The 21,301-nt window shown below is 61.7% G+C and overlaps 1 protein-coding gene across 2 annotated transcripts in view; it reads left to right on the top strand.

Annotated features, from left to right (window-relative positions):
• The first annotated feature begins 103 nt into the window (after positions 1-103).
• Positions 104-21,301, top strand: part of CAPN2 (calpain 2) — a 38,197-nt gene continuing 16,999 nt past the window's right edge. The window contains exons 1-6 of one of the 2 annotated variants that reach the window (XM_053209852.1): positions 104-508; positions 4,496-4,565; positions 17,111-17,229; positions 18,471-18,604; positions 19,339-19,507; positions 20,515-20,598. In XM_053209852.1, coding sequence (XP_053065827.1) covers positions 272-508; positions 4,496-4,565; positions 17,111-17,229; positions 18,471-18,604; positions 19,339-19,507; positions 20,515-20,598 — 813 coding nt within the window. In that variant the 5' untranslated portion in view covers positions 104-271. The remainder of the gene's footprint in view (positions 509-4,495; positions 4,566-17,110; positions 17,230-18,470; positions 18,605-19,338; positions 19,508-20,514; positions 20,599-21,301) is intronic. The other variant, XM_053209853.1, reaches the window with a different exon arrangement.

Here is a 21,301-nt window from a genome sequence, read left to right as displayed (position 1 = left end):
GGCGCCCAGGCCACACTCCCGCCCGGAGGCCCCACCCCGCGGCTCCGAGGCCACACCCCTCCCGGAGGCCACACCCCGCGGCGCCGAGGCCACACCCCGCCGGGAGGGGGCGCCTCCCGCTGGGGGAATCACAGCCTGCAGAGCTGCAGACCGCAGTCCAGCCGCAGCGCACCGGGCCCGGCCGCGCCCCTGCAGACACAGGCTCGCCCTCGCTCGCCGCGACCCTGCAGAACCGGCCCTCCCTCGCCGCGCCCCTGCCCAGACCCCCACCATGGCCGGCATCGCGGCCAAGCTGGCGAAGGACCGAGAGACGGCCGACGGGCTGGGCTCGCACGAAAAGGCCATCAAGTACCTCAACCAGGACTACGAGGCGCTGCGGGACGAGTGCCTGGAGGCCGGGACGCTCTTCCAGGACCCCTCCTTCCCGGCCATCCCTTCTTCCCTGGGCTTCAAGGAGCTGGGACCTTACTCCAGCAAGACGCAGGGCATCGTGTGGAAGCGGCCCACGGTAGGCGACGCGGCGGGGTGCGCGGTGGGGGGAACCCGGGGGCATGGGAGGGTTGCGCGGGTCCGGGGAGGAGTCCGGGGGGGGGGTGTGGGCAGGGGGTCCGGGGTGCGGGGTCCAGGCCTCTGGCCGAGGGCCTGCGCCGGCCGCCGGGAGCGCGCCCCTCCCCGTTACTCGGCGCCCGCTCGTCCGCCCCGCGGCCCGGCCCCTCCCCGCCCCGCGCTGCCCCGGCCGGTCCGGCGCGCCCTGCCCTCCAGCGCAGGCCGGGGAGCCGCCTTCGGACTCCACGGAAAGTCGCGGTGACGTCAGGGGGTCCCGAGGAAACTAATCGGAGTCCCGTGGGGAGATGGCGGGAGGAGGGGCTGCGGGGAAAGGAGGGAGCTGGGAGGCAGGCAGTATGTGACCAGGAAAAGGGAGGCTCCAACTCTGCTTGGGTCTGCTTCGGTCTGCTTCGAGGAGGGCGGGATCCACAGCCTGGGGCCTTTGTGAGTGAGGACTGCCTCATGCGTGGTGGTTACATGTGTCCAATCAGAGTTCCCTGTTTAGTTTTCCAGATGGGAGCTGGCCAGACCTCGGCCAAATATTTACCCTGATGATTAAGGAAGGGCTGGGGTGGTGCAGCAAGGGCCAAATGTTCCTCCTCATTGCCTGGCCCACAATCGTTCCTGGGGAAGCTCGGGGCCCCTCTAAGCTCCCTTGTCCTGTACCTCCTGCCCTGGCAGGCCTTGGGACAGCTTGCCCTCTGATCCGGTCGCGTCCCCCCGCCCCCCCAACCCCAGCTGGCCTTGGATTCCCTGCCACCTGCACCTCCACAGACTTCATGAGCTTCCCCCACCAGACCTAAACAAGGATCAAAGCCTCTAGATTCCTGACGGGAGAGTAAGGTTGCTGCCCTGCGATCACTCCTCTGTACCTCCCAGGTCACCTCCTGGTACCCCAAACCCCCCGCCCCCCATAGGCCGCAAGTGCTGTAGGAATGCCCCGGACCCTGAGTTCATTCTCTGTCACCTGAGGGGTGACCCTGCCTGAACCATTTAACCTCTCCGCCTCCATTTCTTCATCTAAAAGGAAACATGTTGCCTAAATGTTTTTCTCTTTATTTATCTCTCTTTACCTTTTGTTACTCATCACTGAGCCCTGCGGACTTCCCTCAGGTATTTTCACAATTTATAGAAGCAGTTGCATATTATGGTCCTTCCTACTGAACTGGGGGGACCAGGGGGCCAGCATGTGTATCATTCACCGATATACCCCAGAGCCCAGCAGGGCTAATGCTCTTTGCAACATCCATTCACCCATCCAGCAATATTTACGGAGCACATATTCGATGCCGGGCTCTGTCTCCAGTGTTTGGAATATGTCCGTGAACAGAGAGATGGCGATTCTTCGCGGAATGAGTGAGTGAATGAATGCAGGAGTGTTAACGAGCTTCCTCTGAAATTATAGTTGTGGAAGTGGTTGAGAAGAGAGCGCATTCCCCTGGCATTGGCATAGCACTTTACTCACAGTTTACAAAGTGTGTTTACACACTCCTTCACTTAACTCCTGCGTTCATTCCGTAAGTATTAACTGAGTACCTACTGTGTACCAGGCACAGTGCATATAGTTTCTGCCTCTTTCGACTTTAGGGGCAGGTGGAAATGCCTGTAGGGCTTCCAGACAGGAAAGAGGCCTGGAGCCATTTCAGGACCCCTGCTTAGGGGAGGCTGTTACGGTCCCATTCGGCGGTTGAAGAAATGGGGGCCTGCAAAAGTTAATATGTGCTCTCACGGGTGTCCGGGGTGGAACCAGGAGGCTGTCCAGTCTGTGGGTGTGCGGAGCCCTCGGCTTGCAGCTGCCCTCTGCCTCCGCCCTAACTTCTCCAGCACCGCTGTGGTTGGGGTCAGGCAGGGGAGACAAAATGGCCCCCGGATTTGGACACGAGCAAGGTCATTGGTGACTTTAACAGGGCAAGTGCCGTGGGAAGGGGTGCAGCGCCTGGCTGCTATGGCCTCCAAGGGGGGGAGTGTCCCAGCTACATTCTGAGGGTGTCTGTGGAAGGGGACAGGTTAGTGGTGGGCAGGGCCGGATTTGGGGGTTGAGAGGCTGTGGCAGGTGAGAACGACCTCTGTGCTGAGTCACCGAGGAGGAAGGGGTGGGAGACAGGCAGAGAGGAAGAGGTGGGGGAACAGGGTCCCCAGGAAGGGAGAGCAGGGAGGGGTCGGCGCAGGAGGGCAGAGGGTGTGCTCCTTCCCAGGCCTGGAGCTCACGGGCTGGGGAGGGGGCTGCAGTTACGCAGGCAGGAAACCACAGCTAGGACAGGCGTGAGTCCCATTGTTCCCTGAGTACAAACCTCCCCGAGAGGTTCAGGACTCACTTACACCGCCTCAAACCTGCTTCTCCTGCCTCTGGGCTCCGGGAGGATCAGCAACTTGTCCTCCCCTGTTAATAGTAACAGGTGATGTTTGTGGAGCGCTTACAGAGGCATCTCAGCATACTTGTCACACCGTCCCCATTTTACAGATGAGGAAACTGAGGCCGAAGGAGGGGAAGGAACTTGCCAGGGTCCTAGAACCCGCTAAAGTGGCAGGGCCTGGGTTCCGACCCCGGTGGTGTAAATCCAGAGCCCACACCCTCGGCCGCCCCCCTGGGACTGTCACAGCCGTGTTGAATCCAGTGCCCCCATGCTGGGCACAAGGGTCAGTTTTCTAAGCACCCCTGGAGCCTTCTTTGACAGGGCTGCCCCTGCAGCCCCCTGGAAAAATCCATCGGGGTTAGGCACCCAGAACAGCGGCGGGAGCCCCGTGTGCAGGTTAGTCTGCTGCAGGAGTGCTCGGCTGGCGGGGAGCTCGCCTTGGCAGAAGCTCGTTCTCACTGTCCGTCCCCCGAAACAGACCGACCTGGGCACGAAAGGAATGTGCTTTGTTGCAGATTTCGGCTGCAGGGCAGGGGCCGGACCGGGGCACACCCGGGAAAGGCTCCTGCTTGACCAGAGGGGCGCTCCGGGGGCCGTGGGGTGGAGCCCTTGCAAACCGGGTTTGCCGGAGCTGACAAGAACCCTGATTTATGCCCCGGCTTCCTCTGTGGCTCTGGGGTGGGGTGAGCGCGTCAGAGTCCGGAAACACGGAGGGAGGGCGGCAGGAGGGGCCAGAACCATTCAACAGTGGCTCCCACCAGGCCACTTGCGGGACAATCCCGAGGCCTGAACGCCCTCAGAGACTTGTTGCTAATCAGTTAGAGGAGCTCCGGAGCAGAAAGAGCTGGCTGTGTGCCCGTGAGTTCAAATCCCGGTGCCCTCTGTCACAGAGCGCTCGCTGTAACTTCCCACACATTGTGCTCCGTGGTTTTATCTCCTTCGCCTGCGTCCTCACCCGCAGAGTGGGGACGCGCCCGTCTGTGTTCCTGGAGGGGCTCCGTGAGATAAAGTGCCACACGCAGCCCTGCTCTACGGCAGGTTCACAGGACGTGGATGCTGCAAGTGTCCTGGCCCCGTGAATGAATTCAGAAGGCTAGAAAGTTCCCCTGCGCATACCCAGCAGCACCACCAGACAGGGCACAACTAAACACCAAACCGCAGAGTACAAGTGCTCTGGGGCCCAGAATCCCGGAGATGAGCGAGGGCTGGGCGGTGAAGGAGGGCTTCCTGGAGGAGGCGGCAGTGAGTCATGAAACGTGGTCTGAGGCGAAACAGGAGAGAGTTGGGTGGGGAGAGGTGCAGGGACAGAGGAGGGGGGCTGGCGGGGCTGGCGGGGCAGCTCCAGAGGCTGAAGGGACTCCACACGTGGCAGAGAGGTGGCATCGTGGCCCCGGGCGTGGTGACACGAGCGCTGGGGTTCCCCGGAGCAGGGGGAATGATAAGGACCCAGGGTGGTCTGTCTATAACCGCAGAACTTCTCCGAGGGGGGAGCGGAAGGGGGGAAGGCGCCTGCTGCGCCCACCACGAACCGAGGTGTCCTGACCGCAAAAGCGTGTGCTGGTGGCTTGATGGCACCTTGTGGGTCTCGTTCCCAGGAGATCTGCGACGACCCTGAGTTTATTGTTGGAGGAGCCACCCGCACAGACATCTGCCAAGGAGCCCTGGGTAAGTGAGGCATCTGAAGGGGCTGCAGGGTCCTGTCTGCGAGGCCCCACCTTCCCTCCCCTCTCAGGAAGCCCGGTGATTTCCATTTCCGAAGCTTCCTGGAATTTCTCCCCCTCCCCCCGCCCAGGGGTCCACGCCGAGGCTCACAGATGCGCCAGTGGGCCCCGAGGCCCCCTGTGCCCCTGCTCTGGGCTGCTGTTGGGGTGTTGGCCTCCAACCCCTGGGGGCAGCCTTGCTCGCAGCCTGTGACATGGCGGGCTGCGGGCTGAGGGCCAGGGGACGACTCTGGTCTCCGGGGCTCAGGGACCTGGACGGGGACTCAGTGCGAGGGAAGAGGACGCTGTCTGCTGGAGGAAGTTCAGGCCCCAGGGCGTCCTCCGCTCGCTGTGGCATCACGACAGCGGGAGGTGGCCTCGGTGGGTGTGACGTGCACGTGCACGTACAGCAGGCAGGTGGGCGCGGGTCTGAGGCGGAGGGCTCACCGCGTCCCGCGTCGGTGGGAGACTCCCGAGTCTGTGGAGGGGTCTGGACAGTTGTCTAAGATGCTCACGGAATCCGCTCGTGGTCATGGCGGATGTCCGCTCCCGTAGACCTGTGTCCCCTCCCGGCTTCAGCCTGCCCCCTACGCGGCTCCGTCGGGAGCAAAACTGACCTGAACTGCACCTCCTCTCCTGGCCCGCTTGGCACAGGCCCTGGTGCCCAAAGCAGGAGCAGCCATGTGTCCCGAGTGAGTACCGTGTGCCAGACGCTGAGCTATGACAGCAAAGTCCCCACGGCCCTGTGATTATTCCCGGTGTATAGGCGAGGACGTTGAGGCCCGGGGAGCTGGGGGTCTGGCCCACAGGCGCAGACAGTCTGACCCCGGGGCCGTCGCGTTAGGCCCCGGGCTAGACTTGTGCAAGAGGGCCTGGAAAGTTCCAGGCCCTGCCGGGGGTCAGGGCAGCTGTGTGAATCGTTAGGCTGGGCGCCCCAGGAGCCCCACGGGAAATGCCTCTTCGAGAACCCGGCCATCTGGTCCGAGCCTGGCCTGTGCGTGTGTGCAGATGCCTGAGATGCTGGAGCACATTCTTACCTGCGGGAATCCTCCCCCATCCTCCCCCCTCGTTCCTTTCCACCACCCCCTCCCCCCCCACCAGAAGATAGAAGCCTCTCCTCGAGTGATGGGACGTAACAGGCCTGCAAGTTGGCAGAAGCCTTGGCCAACCCTGGGGTTTGGGAGATCAGGACACACACACGGCAGCTGTCACACCTGGCCTGTGACACGCAGCTGGCCCTCACTCCACACCGGCCCCCACCCCACACCGGCCCGCACCCCACGCTGGCCCACGGAGTGTTAGGACACCTTAAGGGCCAAATTGCACCTAACAGTTGCAGGATTTAAGCCTTGTTTAAATAGCACCGGACTTCTGGAAAGGAGCCGGTGGAGCTCACGTTCCTGGGGTGAAGCCCCTGGAGTGAATCGAATGGAAACAAAACGGCGTGTGATAAGCCCGCTTAGAACGCCCCTGCTGGTGTGTCCTTCCTAAGCTGTCTCACGCCGTGTCGCCGTCTGGCTGTCTTAGCCTTCCTCTCGGAGGCTCCTGGTTCGATGACCATCTGTGACATGTGGTTGACGGAGCTCTCGCCCTGACTCTGGGCACGGGGTGGTCACTGTCGCCAAGTGCCAGCAGGCTCGGAAGCATCTGGAAGGGGGCGCCGCGGCAGCGGCATCTGGTCACACGAACAGAGGTGGCAGCCAGGGCTCCCCTCTTAGATCGTAGGTGCGTCGTCACTCGGAACCTCCGTCTCTTCTAAAAATGGGGGGAAACGGGGCAAATGGTGTGGCCTCAGAGATGCCCTGAGATGAAGACACACATGCAACCCCCCCAAAAACTTGACTACTAGTAAGTATCGGAAAGCAGTTTTAGATAAATTTTTTAATGTTTATTTTTGAGAGAGAGAGAGAGGGAGAGAGACAGAGCACAGGCAGGGGAAGAACAGAGAGAGAAGGGGACACAGAATCGGAAGCAGGCTCCAGGCCCCGAGCTGTCAGCACAGAGCCCGACGCGGGGCTCGAACCCACGAACCGTGAGATCATGACCTGAGCCGAAGTCGGACGCCCAACCGACTGAGCCACCCAGGTGCCCCTAGATGATTTAAATGATAGTTTTCAAAAGTCATTCGTATGATAGGTGCCTTTTAAGAAACGTAATAGGCTTTATTTTTCAGTGCAGTTTTAGATTCACAGAAGAATTGGGAAGATAGTAGAGAATTCCATTCCCCCCACCCCCACCTCACGGTCCCTGCGCTTGTTACGTTAATATCCGTCATCGTTTAAGCAAAGTCTATACTTTCTTTAGATTCACGTCCTGACTCTGTGCCGGGATCCCGTTCAGCGACCACGTGACGTGTCGCCTCATGTCAGCTTGGCTCTTCTAGGTGGCAGGTTCAGATTCTCCTTGCTTTGCAGGGATGTTGTAGGACGTTGTAGGGTGCTGTAGGGTGTCGCAGGACGCCCTGTATTGAATTTGCAGGTGCCTTTTTAAAAACTAATGCATGTAGTTTAAAAACAAAAAGGACTGGGACTGGGGCTCCTGGGGGGCTCAGTCGGTTAAGTGTCCGAGTCTTGATTTTGGCTCAGGTCATGATCTCAGGGTTCATGGGTTTGAGTCCCAAGTCGGGCTCCATGCTGACAGCATGGAACCTGCTTGGGATTCCCTCTGTCTGTCTCCCTCCCTTCCTCTCTCTCTCTCCCTCTCTCTCTGCCTCTCCCCCACGCTCGAGCTCTCTCTGTCTCTCAAAAAAAAGAAAAAAAAAAGGACTAAGAACTAAGTGTCAGCTGCTTTCATGGAGAAAGTAAGTGCCTTCCCTTGTGCTTCTCGGCTGGCGCGTCCTCCGCCCCACGGGGCCCCTCCGCTCGCAGAGCAGATGTGAGGCGCCCGTGAGTCATTTCCTCCCACCGCCCCCCCTGCCAGCTGTAAACGCTCCGTCAGGGCCTTGCTCCCCGTGTGCTCCCAGATCCCTTCCTGCTGCCGGGAAGTCTGGAGCACTAGGCCTGCTGTTTGGCAGGACCGGTTGGGGGGGTCCCTGTCCTGCCCTGGCTGCCCAGCCGGGCCCACCACACAGCAGGGCTCCTGACCTCCCTCCCCCTCGCTGCACACGCTTGCAGCGGAGGCCCCAGAGTGCCCAAGAGGACTTTACGGGGTTCCCCTGCCCCCTGCCGGCACAGTGACTGGGCCTTTGTGGGGTGCTCCCTTGGATCCGTTTTCCTGAGGTCCCGCTACTTGTGACACTGAGAGGATGCTACCCTCTGCTGGCGGACCCCAGTCCCTCCCACACCCGCCAGGGGGTTCAGCCCGTGTCTGTGACAGTAACGTCCCTGCTCCACGGTCCCAGGAGCCTGGCTTGGATCACCCCACCAGTGTCTACGCAGTGGCAGTGCGGGCGAGGGAGCCCCGGGCTGAGGGTGGTCCACATGGCGTCCGGCGCCTGGCCAGCGGGTGCACGCCAACGCTGAAGGACAGGGTCCGTGTCTGCACTCTGTGCCGTGAGCCACTTGGGAGCCCCTGAGGAGGGACTAATGCAGGTGAGGAGCTGGGTTTAATTTTCCAAGTGTAACTGCCAGGAGCCTCGCGTGCGTCGCAGCTACCCAGGGGGTGGCACAGCGGGCCGTGTCGGGGTCCAGCCTCCCGTCCCTTGCCCTTGGGCAGGACGGTCCCCACAGGCCTGTGCGTCCCCCCCCCCAGAGCCACGCAACAGGTGTGACTAGCGGGGTCAGGAGTGAGCACGTGCGTGTGCGTCAGGCAGAGCGTGGCCTCGGCTCGGCCACTCGGCTCTCGCTTTGGGCGAATCCCGGGGTCTTCAGGCCTCCGTTGTCCTCATCCACGAACGCCACGGGGCTGAGGTGACACTAGGCAATGCCGACGGGCGTGTGGCATGGGCCTTAGAAGCTGCAGGTTGGAGGTTGTCTTTGGGGACGAGCAGCTCAGGTGAGGTTGGGGGCAGCGCGTGTAGCTGTGCGACTCGGTTTCTCCATCTGGCCGGGGGGCTGCATCAGAGGGAAGGACCCGTGCTTCATGGGCCGCTTTGTCATGTGACCTGGCCGCCCCCCCACCGGAGGCTCTGTCCCCGTTCTGTGCTGCGAGGGCCCGCAGGGGCTCCGGAGGTGAGATGCTCCCCGCTGTGGGCCATGGGGGCAGCAGGGACGGGGGAGGAGGGGCGTGGGTCCCCAAGCTGGGACCGCAGAAGAAACAGGCACCTGGTGGCTTCCTCCTCCTGGTCTGGGCGGCAGGGCCTCCCTTCCGAGCGTCCCTGATCCAGGCAAGTGCAGAGTGAGGCTGGGAACTTAAGGGCTGTATCTTCAGCTCCCCCCCCCCCTCCTTTTAGGGCCCTCCTCCAGCAGGGGAAGGGAGGGGTCACTGGCCGCTGGCTGCCAGCTGGTTAACCAGGGCTGACAGGTGGGAGTAAGAGGGGACCCGAGGGGTGTCCCCTCCCCACAGCCGTGGACGTAAATGAGAAGTGATTGAGCGCCGTCTGGGGCGGGGGGAATTCCAGTTTGCGGCTACCCTCTTCTGGGCCGCTCTCGGCATGAAACTGTCACGGAAGGGACGCCCCCAGTGACTCATCAGCCACCATCTCAAGGCCTGGGCCCCTGGCAGGGTGTGCACGTCCTGTGGAAAAGCTCCGGGGTGACCTGGGGGCGGGGCCTCCCAGCTGCTGGACACTGTTAACCACAGGTGTGTCTGCAGGGTCAAGTGTGGGCGGAAGCAGCCTCGGCATCTTGGTCTGTTTGGTGTTTACGTCGCCGTCACCACGGAAAGCAAAGGAAAAACACCAAGGCAGTGAGCCCCGGGTCAAGCAGGACGGGAGGCAGGGCAGGGCTCCCCGGCCTCAGGGCCGTGGACGGTGGGGGCCGGGTGCTCGTGGGGGCTGTGCCACCGCCCACTAGATGCGCCAGCCCCCCACCCAAAGCTGACAGTCAGAAATGCATCCAGACGGATTCCCTGGGGTGAGGGAGGGGAGTTGGTGACCACGCCCCTGGGGGTGAACCACATAGGCAGGTCCCACAGGCCCTGAGAGAAGCAAGTGTGGGGCGTGCTGAGGCTGGGAGTGCTTCCTGGAGGCAGCGGGCTGGCCTTGGGCTGTCTGCCCTGTCGGAGATGAAGAGCTTCCTCGGTGTTCGTTTTTGGTGTGTGCGTGTGTGTGTGTGTGTGTGTGTGTGTGCGTGCCGCATGTGTGCATCACAGACACGGACACATATGTGCTCACAGTGACACGGGCCCTGCCCTCACGAATCTTCCGTTCTCTGGGGACAGGCCACAGCAGCCGTGCTGGGACGTGAGGACCCACAGCTGGGACGGGGGACAAAAGCCTAGCGTCTCCTGGACTCTGTGCCTCAGTTTCCTGCTTGCGGAGGGAAGGGCTGATGGTAGGGGCAGAGAGGGAGCACCCAGAAGTATCACCGTGCTCCCCTCTGGGAGAAACTCCCAGCAGCCGCAGGTGTTAGTAACCTCTGTCCGCGCCCCGCAGGGGGCCCCAGGTGACCTCGGTCGTGCACCAAGCTGCCCTTCAGGGCAAGGGCAAAGGCCCAGGGAGCACAGCCCTGGAAATGTACTGACACGGCTGTGTCTGAATTCACCTTTTCAGAAGGGCCTTGAAGGAGCCATTCATAAGGCGGCCGGGGAGGCCGTGTCCTGGGCGCGGCCTGTGTGGGGAATGGGGGGTGCGTGGAGGCAGGTGAGCCCCCCTGGACACAGTCAAGCCTTTGTCGGGGTCCAGAGGGCGAGGCGGCTGTGCCCAAGGACCCAGAGACACAACCAGTCCCACTTTTCCCAAGCAAGTTAGGAGGGAGGGGGTTCCCTGGGGCCCAGGAGCAGGTGCCTGAGGGTGGGCCCGAGAGACGGTCACCAAATAGTCCTCGGACACGTGAATAAATGAGTACAGGAAGTCTCTCTGCCTTAGGCACAAAATTCGTGGGCAAAAATCCCTCTGAAAACCCACGGCAAGTCACATGGGGAGAACGGGGCAGTTGTGTTCTGTAAGGGGCCCCCCCAGCCCCACCCCCATTGTCAGCTGTCACCCCTTCCGGGGCCACAGACCCCAGCCTCAGAGGCGTCTTCCATTTGTGGTCCTTCTGCCAGAAGAAAGCGTGTGCTCACATTTCACCTTCATGCAGAGCATTTGGGGTTCATCTCTGAAGCCCCCCCCCCGTGGACCCCAGCTTCCCTATCCGCCTGCACGGCCGAGAAAACCTGGGGTCAGAGAAAGGGAGACATGTCCCTGGGTTCATACACCGCAAGCGGGGCAGGCTTCAAATCCAGGTCTTCTTAGCCCGTATCCTGCGCTCGTCCCACCTGGGTCCCCGCCCCCCCCCCCCCGGCCGTTGGGGGTTCCTGAAGGCCCAGCGTGGAACAGGGTGTGTGGGGGCCACACTGGAAGGACACACCCAGGCAGAGTGGGCAGACAGGGCAGCCAAGAGCCAGAACCAGAACCAGATGGGAACCAGGGAGGGTGGAGTCTGCACAGGTGCCTCCAGGGGTGACAGAGGTGAGGGGAGGTTCCGGAGAGGGCAGGTGAGGGAAGGTGAAGGAAGGTTCCAGTGAGGGCAGGTGAGGGACGTTCCAGTGACGGAAGGTGATGGAAGGTGACGGAAGGTTCCAGTGAAGGCAGGTGACGGAAGGTGACAGAAGGTTCCGGTGAGGTCAGATGCTTGAGGGAACAGGTGCGCACACAGCCTGGAGCACACACACCTGTGCGGGGACCCAGAGGTCCCTGCTGGGGAGGGGAGGGTCTCTGTCCACCTAAGTAAAGGACAAGTCAGCCTTGAGGCCCTGCACCCTGCCCCGGTGATTTCTAGAATGCTGGCCTTCTAGCTGCCCCTGGCCCGGCCTCGGACCCCTGGAAGCTCTCCAGGGTGCTACTCAGGTCCGGTCTCCGAGCAGGGCGAGGACTCTCTTATGCTGTGTTCGGGAAGAGGGTGCAGGCGCCTGTGGGCAGCTCCTGCCTGACTGAGCCCGGGCTGTTGGGGCACCTGGGCGGGCTTCTAAGGCAGGAAGCGGGCCAGAGAGGCCTCTCAGGCCTGTACCAGTCGAGTGTCTCCCAGAACAGAACAGGCCGGGCAGGGGTTCAGCTGGGTGTCGGGGGGCAGGAACCTGGATGTGGGAAGGGCTAGTCTGTCTAGCCCTCCGGGCACGGCCTTGTCTGCTCCATTAATGATGGACGTGGCCGGCAGCCAGCGTGTTCAAGGACCCATAGTGACCCGGCTCTGACACTTGTCCCTGCCCACGGCCGGGGCGCTGCAGAGACCGGGGCAGGCATTGGACTCCCAGGATGAGAGGGTGAGTCACAGCTTTAGACCAAGTGGATGGAATGTGCCAGCATTTGCACAAGCCTCGCCTCAGTGGGGCCCAACCCCTCCCCGTAGTGCACGCGGTAAACCCCGTAGAGAAAAACAGTGAAGAAAAGATGACCCAGAAAGAAGTTGGTGTCACCATCCAGAGAGAAAACGCAGGTGGTGTCAGAAGGACCTTAGCTGCCGGAGGAGGCCCCTGCCTTTCAGGCCGATGCCAGACTGCCACGGGGGAGCCTCGCCGGACCCCCAGGAGGAGCTGGTTCTGAGGGGCCCGGTCTAGGGACCCTGCCCGGGTGGGCCGGCAGCCGACGCGCCCTCCCCAAGCAAGCCAGAAGGTTCCGGGGTCGGAGACGTGGGAAGTGCATTGCACCCCTCTCCCCTGACCCCATAGAATTACCGGAAAGCTCTAAGCAGCCTCCACTCTTGACCTGGTTAGCTTTGCCCGTCCTGTGGAAATGCACTTGACCGCGGGAACCCTTTCTCAAGGAATACCTGGTAACTTCTCAACAGAATACACATTGGGGGCCCAGGAGGAGGCGAACCGATTAGCTGTTCTTGCCGACGGTTGACCAGTTCTCACGGGAGGCCTCGACCGGAAATAATTTTCATTTAGAAGAACGATAGTAAGCGATTTTTCTCCTGACTCTAAGGGATGACGTGACCAGCTAATCCGTTGAGGGCGTCAAAACGTCCCTAGCGTTTATGTCAAAGGACACATACAACAGTCATCCAGAAATACCTTCAGTGTGTGAAGACGGGACCTACAGAGGGACCACGGCGCTCCCCCACCTTCTCTCCCACCTGCCTTTTTCCCTTCCCTGCGTGTCCTATGCACGTTCTGTGCCCTGCTCTGGCTTACGCGACCTCTCGGAGGCTGGTCTGTGTCCCCAGAGAACATCGTCGTTCCGCTCTGTGGACGGATGGCCAGGGCTCTAGGAAATGACTTATCACCGTCCTTGGTTCACGTGAGCGTGTCCGTGGACGACTCCTGCACCTGGGATTCCGGGGGCACGCACTCCGCGTGGTGTGACTGCTCATGGACAGGCGTGAGTGGGTCTCCCCCGGCCCCTCCGGGACCACACGACCTTACTGTGCGATCTGAGAGGTGGAAGTGGTTCAGGGGAACTTCCCTTTATATTTCTTTTATGACGAGTGACGGGAGCACCCTTCAACATTCGGGGTTTTTAAATTTTTTTTAATGATCTCTGTGCCCAGTGTGGGGCTCGAACTCACGACCCCAAAATCAGCAGCCACTGCTCCACCAACTGAGCCGGCCAGGCGCCCTGAATGTGGCTGAGATGCTGGTTTTTCCTTTCTCCGTCAACTGTTTATATCTTTGTCCATTTTTCTTTTTTTTTTTTTAATTTTTTTTTCAACGTTTATTTATTTTTGGGACAGAGAGAGACAGAGCATGAACAGGGGAGGGGCAGAGAGAGAGGGAGACACAGAATCGGAAACAGCCTCCAGGCTCTGAGCCATCAGCCCAGAGCCCGACGCGGGACTCGAACTCCTGGACCGCGAGATCGTGACCTGGCTGAAGTCGGACGCTTAACCGACTGCGCCACCCAGGCGCCCCTCTTTGTCCATTTTTCTATGGAGCTCTCATGTCGTCATTTACTAGAAATCTTTCTATATAACGTCTCGTCTGGGATCCGAATAATAGATATTTTTCCTTGTTACTTTCTTAGTTTGACTTGATCATGATATTTTTACCATGTAGGCTTTTTTCTTTTTACTTTAGCGTCGTTAAATGTGTCATATAAAAAGTTCATGGCTTCAGGGGCGCCTGCTGGCTCTGTTGGAGCGCATGGCTCTTGTTCATGAGTCCAAGCCCCACGTTGGAGGTGGAGATGACTTAAAAAAATAAAAAACTCTTTAAAGTAGAAAGCTTATGGCTTCCAGGCTACAAGTCGATAACATGTCTTCACTGGAATTCTCCTGTTGTCTTTTCCAGAATGTCAATGGATTTATAAAAATATATTTGTAGGGGCGCCTGGGTGGTTCAGTTGGTTGAGCGTCTTACTTCAGCTCAGGTGATGATCTTGAGGTTTGTGAGTTCGAGCCCCATGTCGGGCTCTGTGCTGGCAGTCAGAGCCCGGAGCCTGCTTCAGATTCTGTGTCTCCCTCTCTCTCTGCCCCTCCCCGCTTATGCTCTGTCTCACTCAAAAATGAACAAACGTTAAAAATTTTTTTTAAATATATGGTATAAATACATAGGCAATAAATATATAAATAAAACAAATGGCTCGTTGGGGTGCCTGGGTGGCTCAGTCGGTTCAGCATCGACTTCACCTCAGGTCATGATTCACAGTTCGTGAGTTCGAGCCCCGCGTCGGGCTCTGTGCTGACAGCGCGGAGCCTGGAGCCTGCTTCGGATTCTGTGACTCCTTCTCTCTCTGCCCCTCCGCCTCTCACGCTCTGTCTCTCTCTGTCTCTCTCTCAAAAATAAATAAACCTTAAAACAAATGGCTCGATTTACCATATTGACATATCAACTACGTCAATAACGTATTAAAATACATACTTACAATGTGAATATTATTCCATTTAGAATGTATTCCTGTGACAAGATGAGCTAGAACTTGATTTTTATGTTTTGGATGGCCACTCCGCTGTCCCGGTCCCACGTGGGTCCCCTAGTGGGTCCCCTGATGAGAGGCGTTTCGGGTCTTCAGCTGTGAAATGCTCTGACCTGTTTCCTCCTGTTTGCTGTGCTCCTGGTGCTGTTGTCTGGAAGGTGTCATGACAGGCCACTGTCCCGTGGCCTTCGTGACTTACGCTGCAGCGGGCAGGCGACGCATTTCAGGATCTCACGGGCGCATGGTGTCAGGCGTTAAGATACGATGTAGGATTTCAGGGAGCTGCTGGCTTGTTACCCCATAGTTTTAAGTTTAGGCTGCGGTTGGGTATTTCTATTGTGGTCTCTCCTGCATTAAAGGAATCAGACCCTCTTAACCAAAAGAAATCTCTGGCAAGACTTGGGTTTTAAACAAAACCTGGGATTTGATTTAGAGGATTTGCTTTCGAGACCGGCTGGCTGTCTGGTATACAGGCCCCCGAGCTTCGGTTTCTTCATCCCCAAATGTGACGCTAACATGGGTAATCGCCCCGTAAGACTTACACATAAACGGTGCAGCGAGTTCTCCGTAAACTGCACTGATCCAGAATGCTGACTGCGCTCGCTGCTCACTGCTGTTAAGAGCCTGAACTGGAAGGGGAGCCTCTCTGCCCCCTGCGGGATCTTCTGGGACCTTCCAGACGTGTGACCTGAAGCAAGGAAGTCGGCCTCTTAAAGCCGCAGGTCTGCCGTCCAGAAAACACTCTGGGTTGACACGCCCTTCCGGAGGAGACCAGCTAGATCGGAATAGCCCGGCATAAGAGCGCTGTCTCCAGAGGGCAGGGGGCACTGGGGCCTTACTCCCCCCCAGGGTGGCCAGGGGAGACCTGGAGGAAGAAAACCAGAAGCCACGGAACACGGCCACTGATTCCCGGGATGTGGCAAGAGCCTCCGGATCTGGTGGCGAGTGGTAACCTGAGCTGGGTATGTGGTCAGCACTGACCTAGTTGTCAGGCTACAGACACCAAAAGGCAGCACGGTCACCTGGAGCCAGTCCTCCCTGCACCCAGTCACGTCCCAGAACAGAGCGCTGTCAGCCGGGACCTCTGAGCGGCCCTGCCCCTCGGGGCCCGGCGGCCACCCTGAGTCCCCAGTCCCACAGACCCAGCGGCTCGTCTAAGGGGGCTCAGGGACTCGAGGGGGATGTGCAGGAAATGTGGGAGCTCTGGCTTCGGTCCCTGGGCTCCCCACACGTGGGCCCCTGCTGTCCATGAGCCTGTCTGCCTCCACGTGTCGACAGACCCAATTCAAGCACCGCGGAGAGTCCCAGAAAATCTCACGCTCGCTCAAGAAGAGTGAGAGTCACAGGCACGTCCAGGCTTCCACAGATGTGGCAATGGCCCTGCGGCTCCTGGGGAGTGGCTGGCACATAGGAGGGTCTCAGCTGCCCTGGTGCTCAGGGAAACGGGGGTGATCAACTCATGTGCCAGGAAAGTCCAAGGCAGGTTGGGCTGCAGGTACGGCTTGATCCAGGGTCTGCAGGGCTGCTGGCAGGACTTTCCATCCCCGGCCCCTCTTCCTCCGAGTTGGCCTGGTTCTTAGACTGCCCGTCCCACAGCAGCAGCAGACTGTACGTCACTGAGCAGACTCACGGGGCACCTGTCCACTCTCACCGACGCACCAGTGAAGGTCAAGGCACGTTTCCCGAGCCAACCCCCTCAGCCGGGCCGCCTCCTGGAATCGGGGCAGGGTCTGCACTGCCAACACCTCGCAGACTGAGCGTGCAGGGCAGCTGGGGTCTCAGAGGGACGTGGGCTCCCAGGAGGAGAGCGGTGGCCACGAGGTCCCCAGCACCCCCACACCGCCACCCAAAGGAGCAAGAGGGTGCATTTGCCTCCCATTGGTGGCAGACACTCCCTGCAGAGCCGCTGGCACGCCGTCACTTCCGAGCGCCAGCGGGAGAGTGTCGTCGAAGAACCGTCAGGGCGCATTCTCCACGGGCTGCTCCTGTCACTGTCCTGGGAGGGGGCGGGAGCGCGCCCACGCCTGTAGGAAGAGGGTCAGCCGGCCGCGGCCTTTGGGGGGAGAATGTGAGCCCCCACCACGCACTGTCGCAGCCGACCACGTAGGACGGTCGCAGTGCTTGTGTGCCGAGCACCTGCCATGGGTGCCGGGTGTGTGGCAGCTCGCGCACGTGCTCCCGTGACGCCTCGGTCACCCGTGAGCCACAGGAGGGGCCCGTCCCACCGTCCCCACTCTTGTGTCCCGCACGGTGCCCTCCCACGCTCCAGAAGTGACTGCCATGTGCCCTCGGCCCCCGCGCCCGCCGCTCCAGCCAGGCACCCACACCTGCCCCACTCACGACCTGCCAGCCCCGCCTCCCCACCCGACCCCGTCCCTCTGTCTCCCCCTGCTGCCCTGTCCTCTGCTGCCCAAGCCCAGCGGTGAGTCCCGCGCTCCCACAAGTGTCTGCGTCCTCACACCAGAGGGGGCCGGGGCGGGGGCCGGCCTAGGAGGGCTTCCCCCTCCAAACTGCCCCTCAGTGGGGACTGTCCACACCGGCCCGTCCTTGGCTTCAAGCTCCCAGAGGGGGCACATGGTGTCTGATGTCCTCCTGGTACTGAGACCCCTGCTTGGAGCTCTGTGCTGTGTTCACAGGTGACTGCTGGCTGCTGGCGGCCATCGCTTCCCTCACCTTGAACGAAGAGATCCTGGCCCGAGTTGTCCCCCTAAACCAGAGTTTCCAGGAAAACTATGCTGGGATCTTCCACTTCCAGGTGACTTAGCAGGTGGCTCAAGTTTCTCTCAGCAGGTGCTGGGGGCTAAGGACAGTCCTGGGGACTAAGGACAGTCCTGGGGGCCAGGAATGGGTCCTGGGGGCTAAGGACAGGTGCTGGGGGCCAGGAATGGGTCCTAGGGACTAAGGACAGGTCCTGGGGGCCAGGAATGGGTCCTAAGGACTAATGGCAGGTCCTGGGAGCTAAGGGCAGGTGCTGGGGGCTAAGGACAGGTCCTGGGGACTAAGGACAGGTCCCGGGGGCCAGGAGTGGGTCCTAGGGACTAAGGACAGGTCCTGGGGGCTAAGGACAGTGCTGGGGACTAAAGACAGGTCCTGGGGGCCAGGAATGAGTCCTGGGGACTAAGGACAGGTCCTGGGGGCCAGGAATGGATCCTAAGGACTAATGGCGGGTCCTGGGGGCTAAGGGCAGGTGCTGGGGGCTAAGGACAGGTGCTGGGGTCCAGGAATGGATCCTAGGGACTAAGGACAGGTCCTGGGGGCTAAGGACAGTGCTGGGGACTAAGGGTAGGTGCTGGGGGCTAAGGACAGGTGCTGGGTGCCAGGAATGGGTCCTAAGGACTAATGGCAGGTCCTACGGGCTAAGGGCAGGTTCTGGGGGCTAAGGACAGGTCCTGGGGGCTAAGGACAGGTGCTGGGGGACAGGAATGGATCCTAGGGACTAAGGACAGGTCCTAGGGGCTAAGGGCAGGTGCTGGGGGCCAGGAATGGGTCCTGGTGTCTAAGGACAAGTGCTGGGGGCTAGGAACAGGACCTGGACGCTGCAACAGATCCCCTGGCTTGGTCAAGTTTATCAGACCCCAGTGTTTGGCGACTCCTAGGACACGCTGTTCTACGAAGGACTTTGAGAGACTGCAGGAACTCCCTGGCCTGCCCCTGAGGGGGACCCAGGGAGAATAGCAGCGGGGAACCTCTAGGGACTTCTGCGGAGGGAGGTCGAGCAGGGCGCTCAGGAAGGAATCCCCAAGTTCTAGAAAAGGGACACAATGGCGAGGTGCTGCTTGCCGTGTTCCTTCGATGCTGGTGAAGGAGAGCACGAGGTGGGGAAGAATGGGGGGTGGGCTCAGAGGGAAGGACGTGGGCCGTGCCCTCTGTTCCTCAGCGAGGACCCGCCTCCCGGGATGGGCTGGCGGAGCCTGTGCCGAGGGGCCGCCGAGGCCCGGGGTCCCCGTGCTGGCCCCCCAGCACCCCCTCAGCACCCCCGTGTCTGTGCGCCCGCAGTTCTGGCAGTATGGCGAGTGGGTGGACGTGGTCGTGGACGACAGGCTGCCCACCAAGGACGGGGAGCTGCTGTTCGTGCACTCGGCAGAGGGCAGCGAGTTCTGGAGCGCCCTGCTGGAGAAGGCCTACGCCAAGTGAGCGACCCTGCCCCCCGACCGCCCCGGCTTCTGGGGAGAGCAGGTGGTGTTCAAGGACCACCTCGAGCAGGAGTCCCGTTCTACACAAGAACCGCTTTGGCCAGAACTGGGCTCGCGGGCCGCCGGCCGCACCGCGCCCCGATACCCGACGGCAATGGCCCTTCCCGACGCTGTGCGCTGGGACGGGCTGTGGCGCCCAGGGCTGGCTCGGGAAGGACCCGCTTCCCTCGCAGGTCACTGCCGGGTCATGTCACATTTTCATCAGCCCGGGGCAGCACGGTTTCTGCCGGTGTGTACCCGCCGCAGGCAGGACACAAGGGTGCGGAGTCCACAGACGAGGGGCCCGGCCCCTGCGGGGAGGAGGGCCGGGGTCCCCACGCCGGCTGCGAGAACCGCTTCTCAGTCGTGGGTCCAGACGGCGCAGCCGGAAGCCGCGGGCCACCGCAGGGCGGTCAGGTGCAGCGTGGGGCGCTCTGTGCGTAGAGGTGCTCTCGTCACTGCCCTGTGGCCTGTGTTGCGCTGTAGATGCCCAACAGCCCCTGAGCAGGCTGTCCTCGCCGTCGGGACAGACAGACAGTCCGTGTGGGAGGTCGGACCTTCCACCCCCGAGGTTCTAGGAGATTTTCGGGCGGCCACGTGAGGGGGAATCCGAGCGGAGGGTCCCTGGAGCTGCCCGCAAGGGAGGCCCGGGGCAGTGGGGGACGCGGGCAGCGGCTTCCGTCTCCCCTCAGGGTCAACGGCTGCTATGAGGCGCTCTCGGGCGGCGCCACCACGGAGGGCTTCGAGGACTTCACCGGGGGCATCGCCGAGTGGTACGAGCTGAGGAAGGCCCCTCCCAACCTGTTCAAGATCATCCAGAAGGCTCTGCAGAAAGGCTCCCTCCTGGGCTGCTCCATCGACGTGAGTCCGGGCCCCTCCCTGCCTGCTCTGGCCGTTGGGAGCCCAGCCCCTTCAGCACGGCGTGCGCATCACCTGGATGGGTGGCCACCGCCAGGCTGTCTGCGGGCCGCTGGTGGGCAAGGGCGTGGCCATCCTGGACCACAGGTTCCCCGAGGCCCCCACCCCTCGGCAGGTCCCGGGGGCCGGACCATGTCCAGACTCCTGCCCCCCACAGCCTCCCCTGAGCTGCCTCGGGGCCCCGGGGCCTGGGGGGGTGGGGCTGCAGGAGGCATCGGGAGGGACATCTCATGGCGGCCTTGCCGCACGGCCCCCCAGAGGAAGGCAAGGTTGCCCTGCGTCCCATCCCCAGGCCTCTTCCAGGCCGAGCCCACTCTGGAGCCCGGTGCTGCTGCGGGCTTGTTCCCCGCGGGGACAGACATGAGAAGGCCCCACTCTCGGGGCCCAAGTCTCTGGGCAACTTGCTAGACAACAAACTCCTACCCAGCAAATTTGAAGACCTAATTGGCCTCACTAAGCGGTTCGTGAGTCAGGCGTCTCCCCATCCAGCCGGGGGGTGGGGGGAGGGGAGGCGTCTGCGGAGCTGCACCAAGTGGAAGGGACCCTGACTTCACCCGCACACCGTGTTGGGGCAGAAGACCCTCCTCTCGGCCCCTCTGCCTGGTCACCAACACGGTGGCCCCCCTTCCGCCCAGTGGTTGGGGTGGGGGGGCTGAGGAGGTTCTAACACAACAGGGGCACATCAGCAGCCACGGCAAACAGCTGTCCTCCTGGGAGCAGCAGGCTGGGCCACCAGGGCCTCCAGCACCCTGAGGGTGTGCCCTCTCCCGTGCCCCCTGTAGAGGGCCGTGAGCGCCCGTCCGCTGGGCTCCCCAGGCCCACTCCGTCCACGGGCAGCCGGGAGGTTGTCCTCCCCCAGGCCCGGGGGCCGGGGGTTTGGTGGAGGGACTGGAGGGAGCAGGGGTGAGGGCGAGGCCGCTGCGTCCACCTGATTCCTCCCCTGTCTCCAGATCACCAGCATGGCGGACTCGGAGGCCATCACCTTCCAGAAGCTGGTGAAGGGGCACGCGTACTCAGTCACCGGGGCGGAGGAGGTGAGGCGGCCGGGGTTTTCGGGGGGGGGGGGGGGGGGGCGTCATGTCCCTGACGTGGCGGTTGGCTTGGCTGGGCGGGTGGTTACCAGGAGGAGGGGGGCGGCCTCATTCCTGCGGCCCAGCCGCCAGGCCTCAGATCCCTGAAGCCGAGGGAGCCCGGGTGGGGCGGCCGGCTGGTGTCCCCTCTCGGCCGGGTCCCACACTCCCACTGTGCTTGTTTAGACTCACTTTGCCCCCGGGACCGGCTACTGCATGCACAGAGTGGTGCAGACCCTTCAGAGTGCTTTTGCGTCTGACCTCACAACAATGTTAGCGCCCAAATTCCTGTTCAGATCGGACGGCCTCTGGCCAGTGGCCTGGGCAACTTCTCCTAAACCCCCGCCCCTCCGTACCCCCAAGCTGGAGGCCGTGATGACACACACCATAGGGCTGTTCCCCTGCCCGCGGTCCCCGTCTGCCCACCGACCCCTGCTGCCCGCGGTCCCCCGTCTGCCGTGGCACCCGCTGCCTGTGGTCCCCCGTCTGCCCGCGGTCCCCGTCTGCCCACCGACCCCCGCTGCCCATGGCACCCGCTGCCCGTGGTCCCCTGTCTGCCCGTGGCCCCCACTGCCCGGGTCCCCGTCTGCCCACCGACCTCCGCTGCCCACGGTCCCCCGTCTGCCCGTGGCCCCCACTGCCCAGACGCCCGCTGCCCGTGGCCCCC

The sequence above is a fragment of the Acinonyx jubatus genome, chromosome E4 (assembly GCF_027475565.1).
Source record: "Acinonyx jubatus isolate Ajub_Pintada_27869175 chromosome E4, VMU_Ajub_asm_v1.0, whole genome shotgun sequence".
Taxonomy (NCBI): Eukaryota; Metazoa; Chordata; class Mammalia; order Carnivora; family Felidae; genus Acinonyx; species Acinonyx jubatus.
Note: the sequence above shows the minus strand (reverse complement) of the source record. Positions and strands in the feature narration are given on the sequence as shown.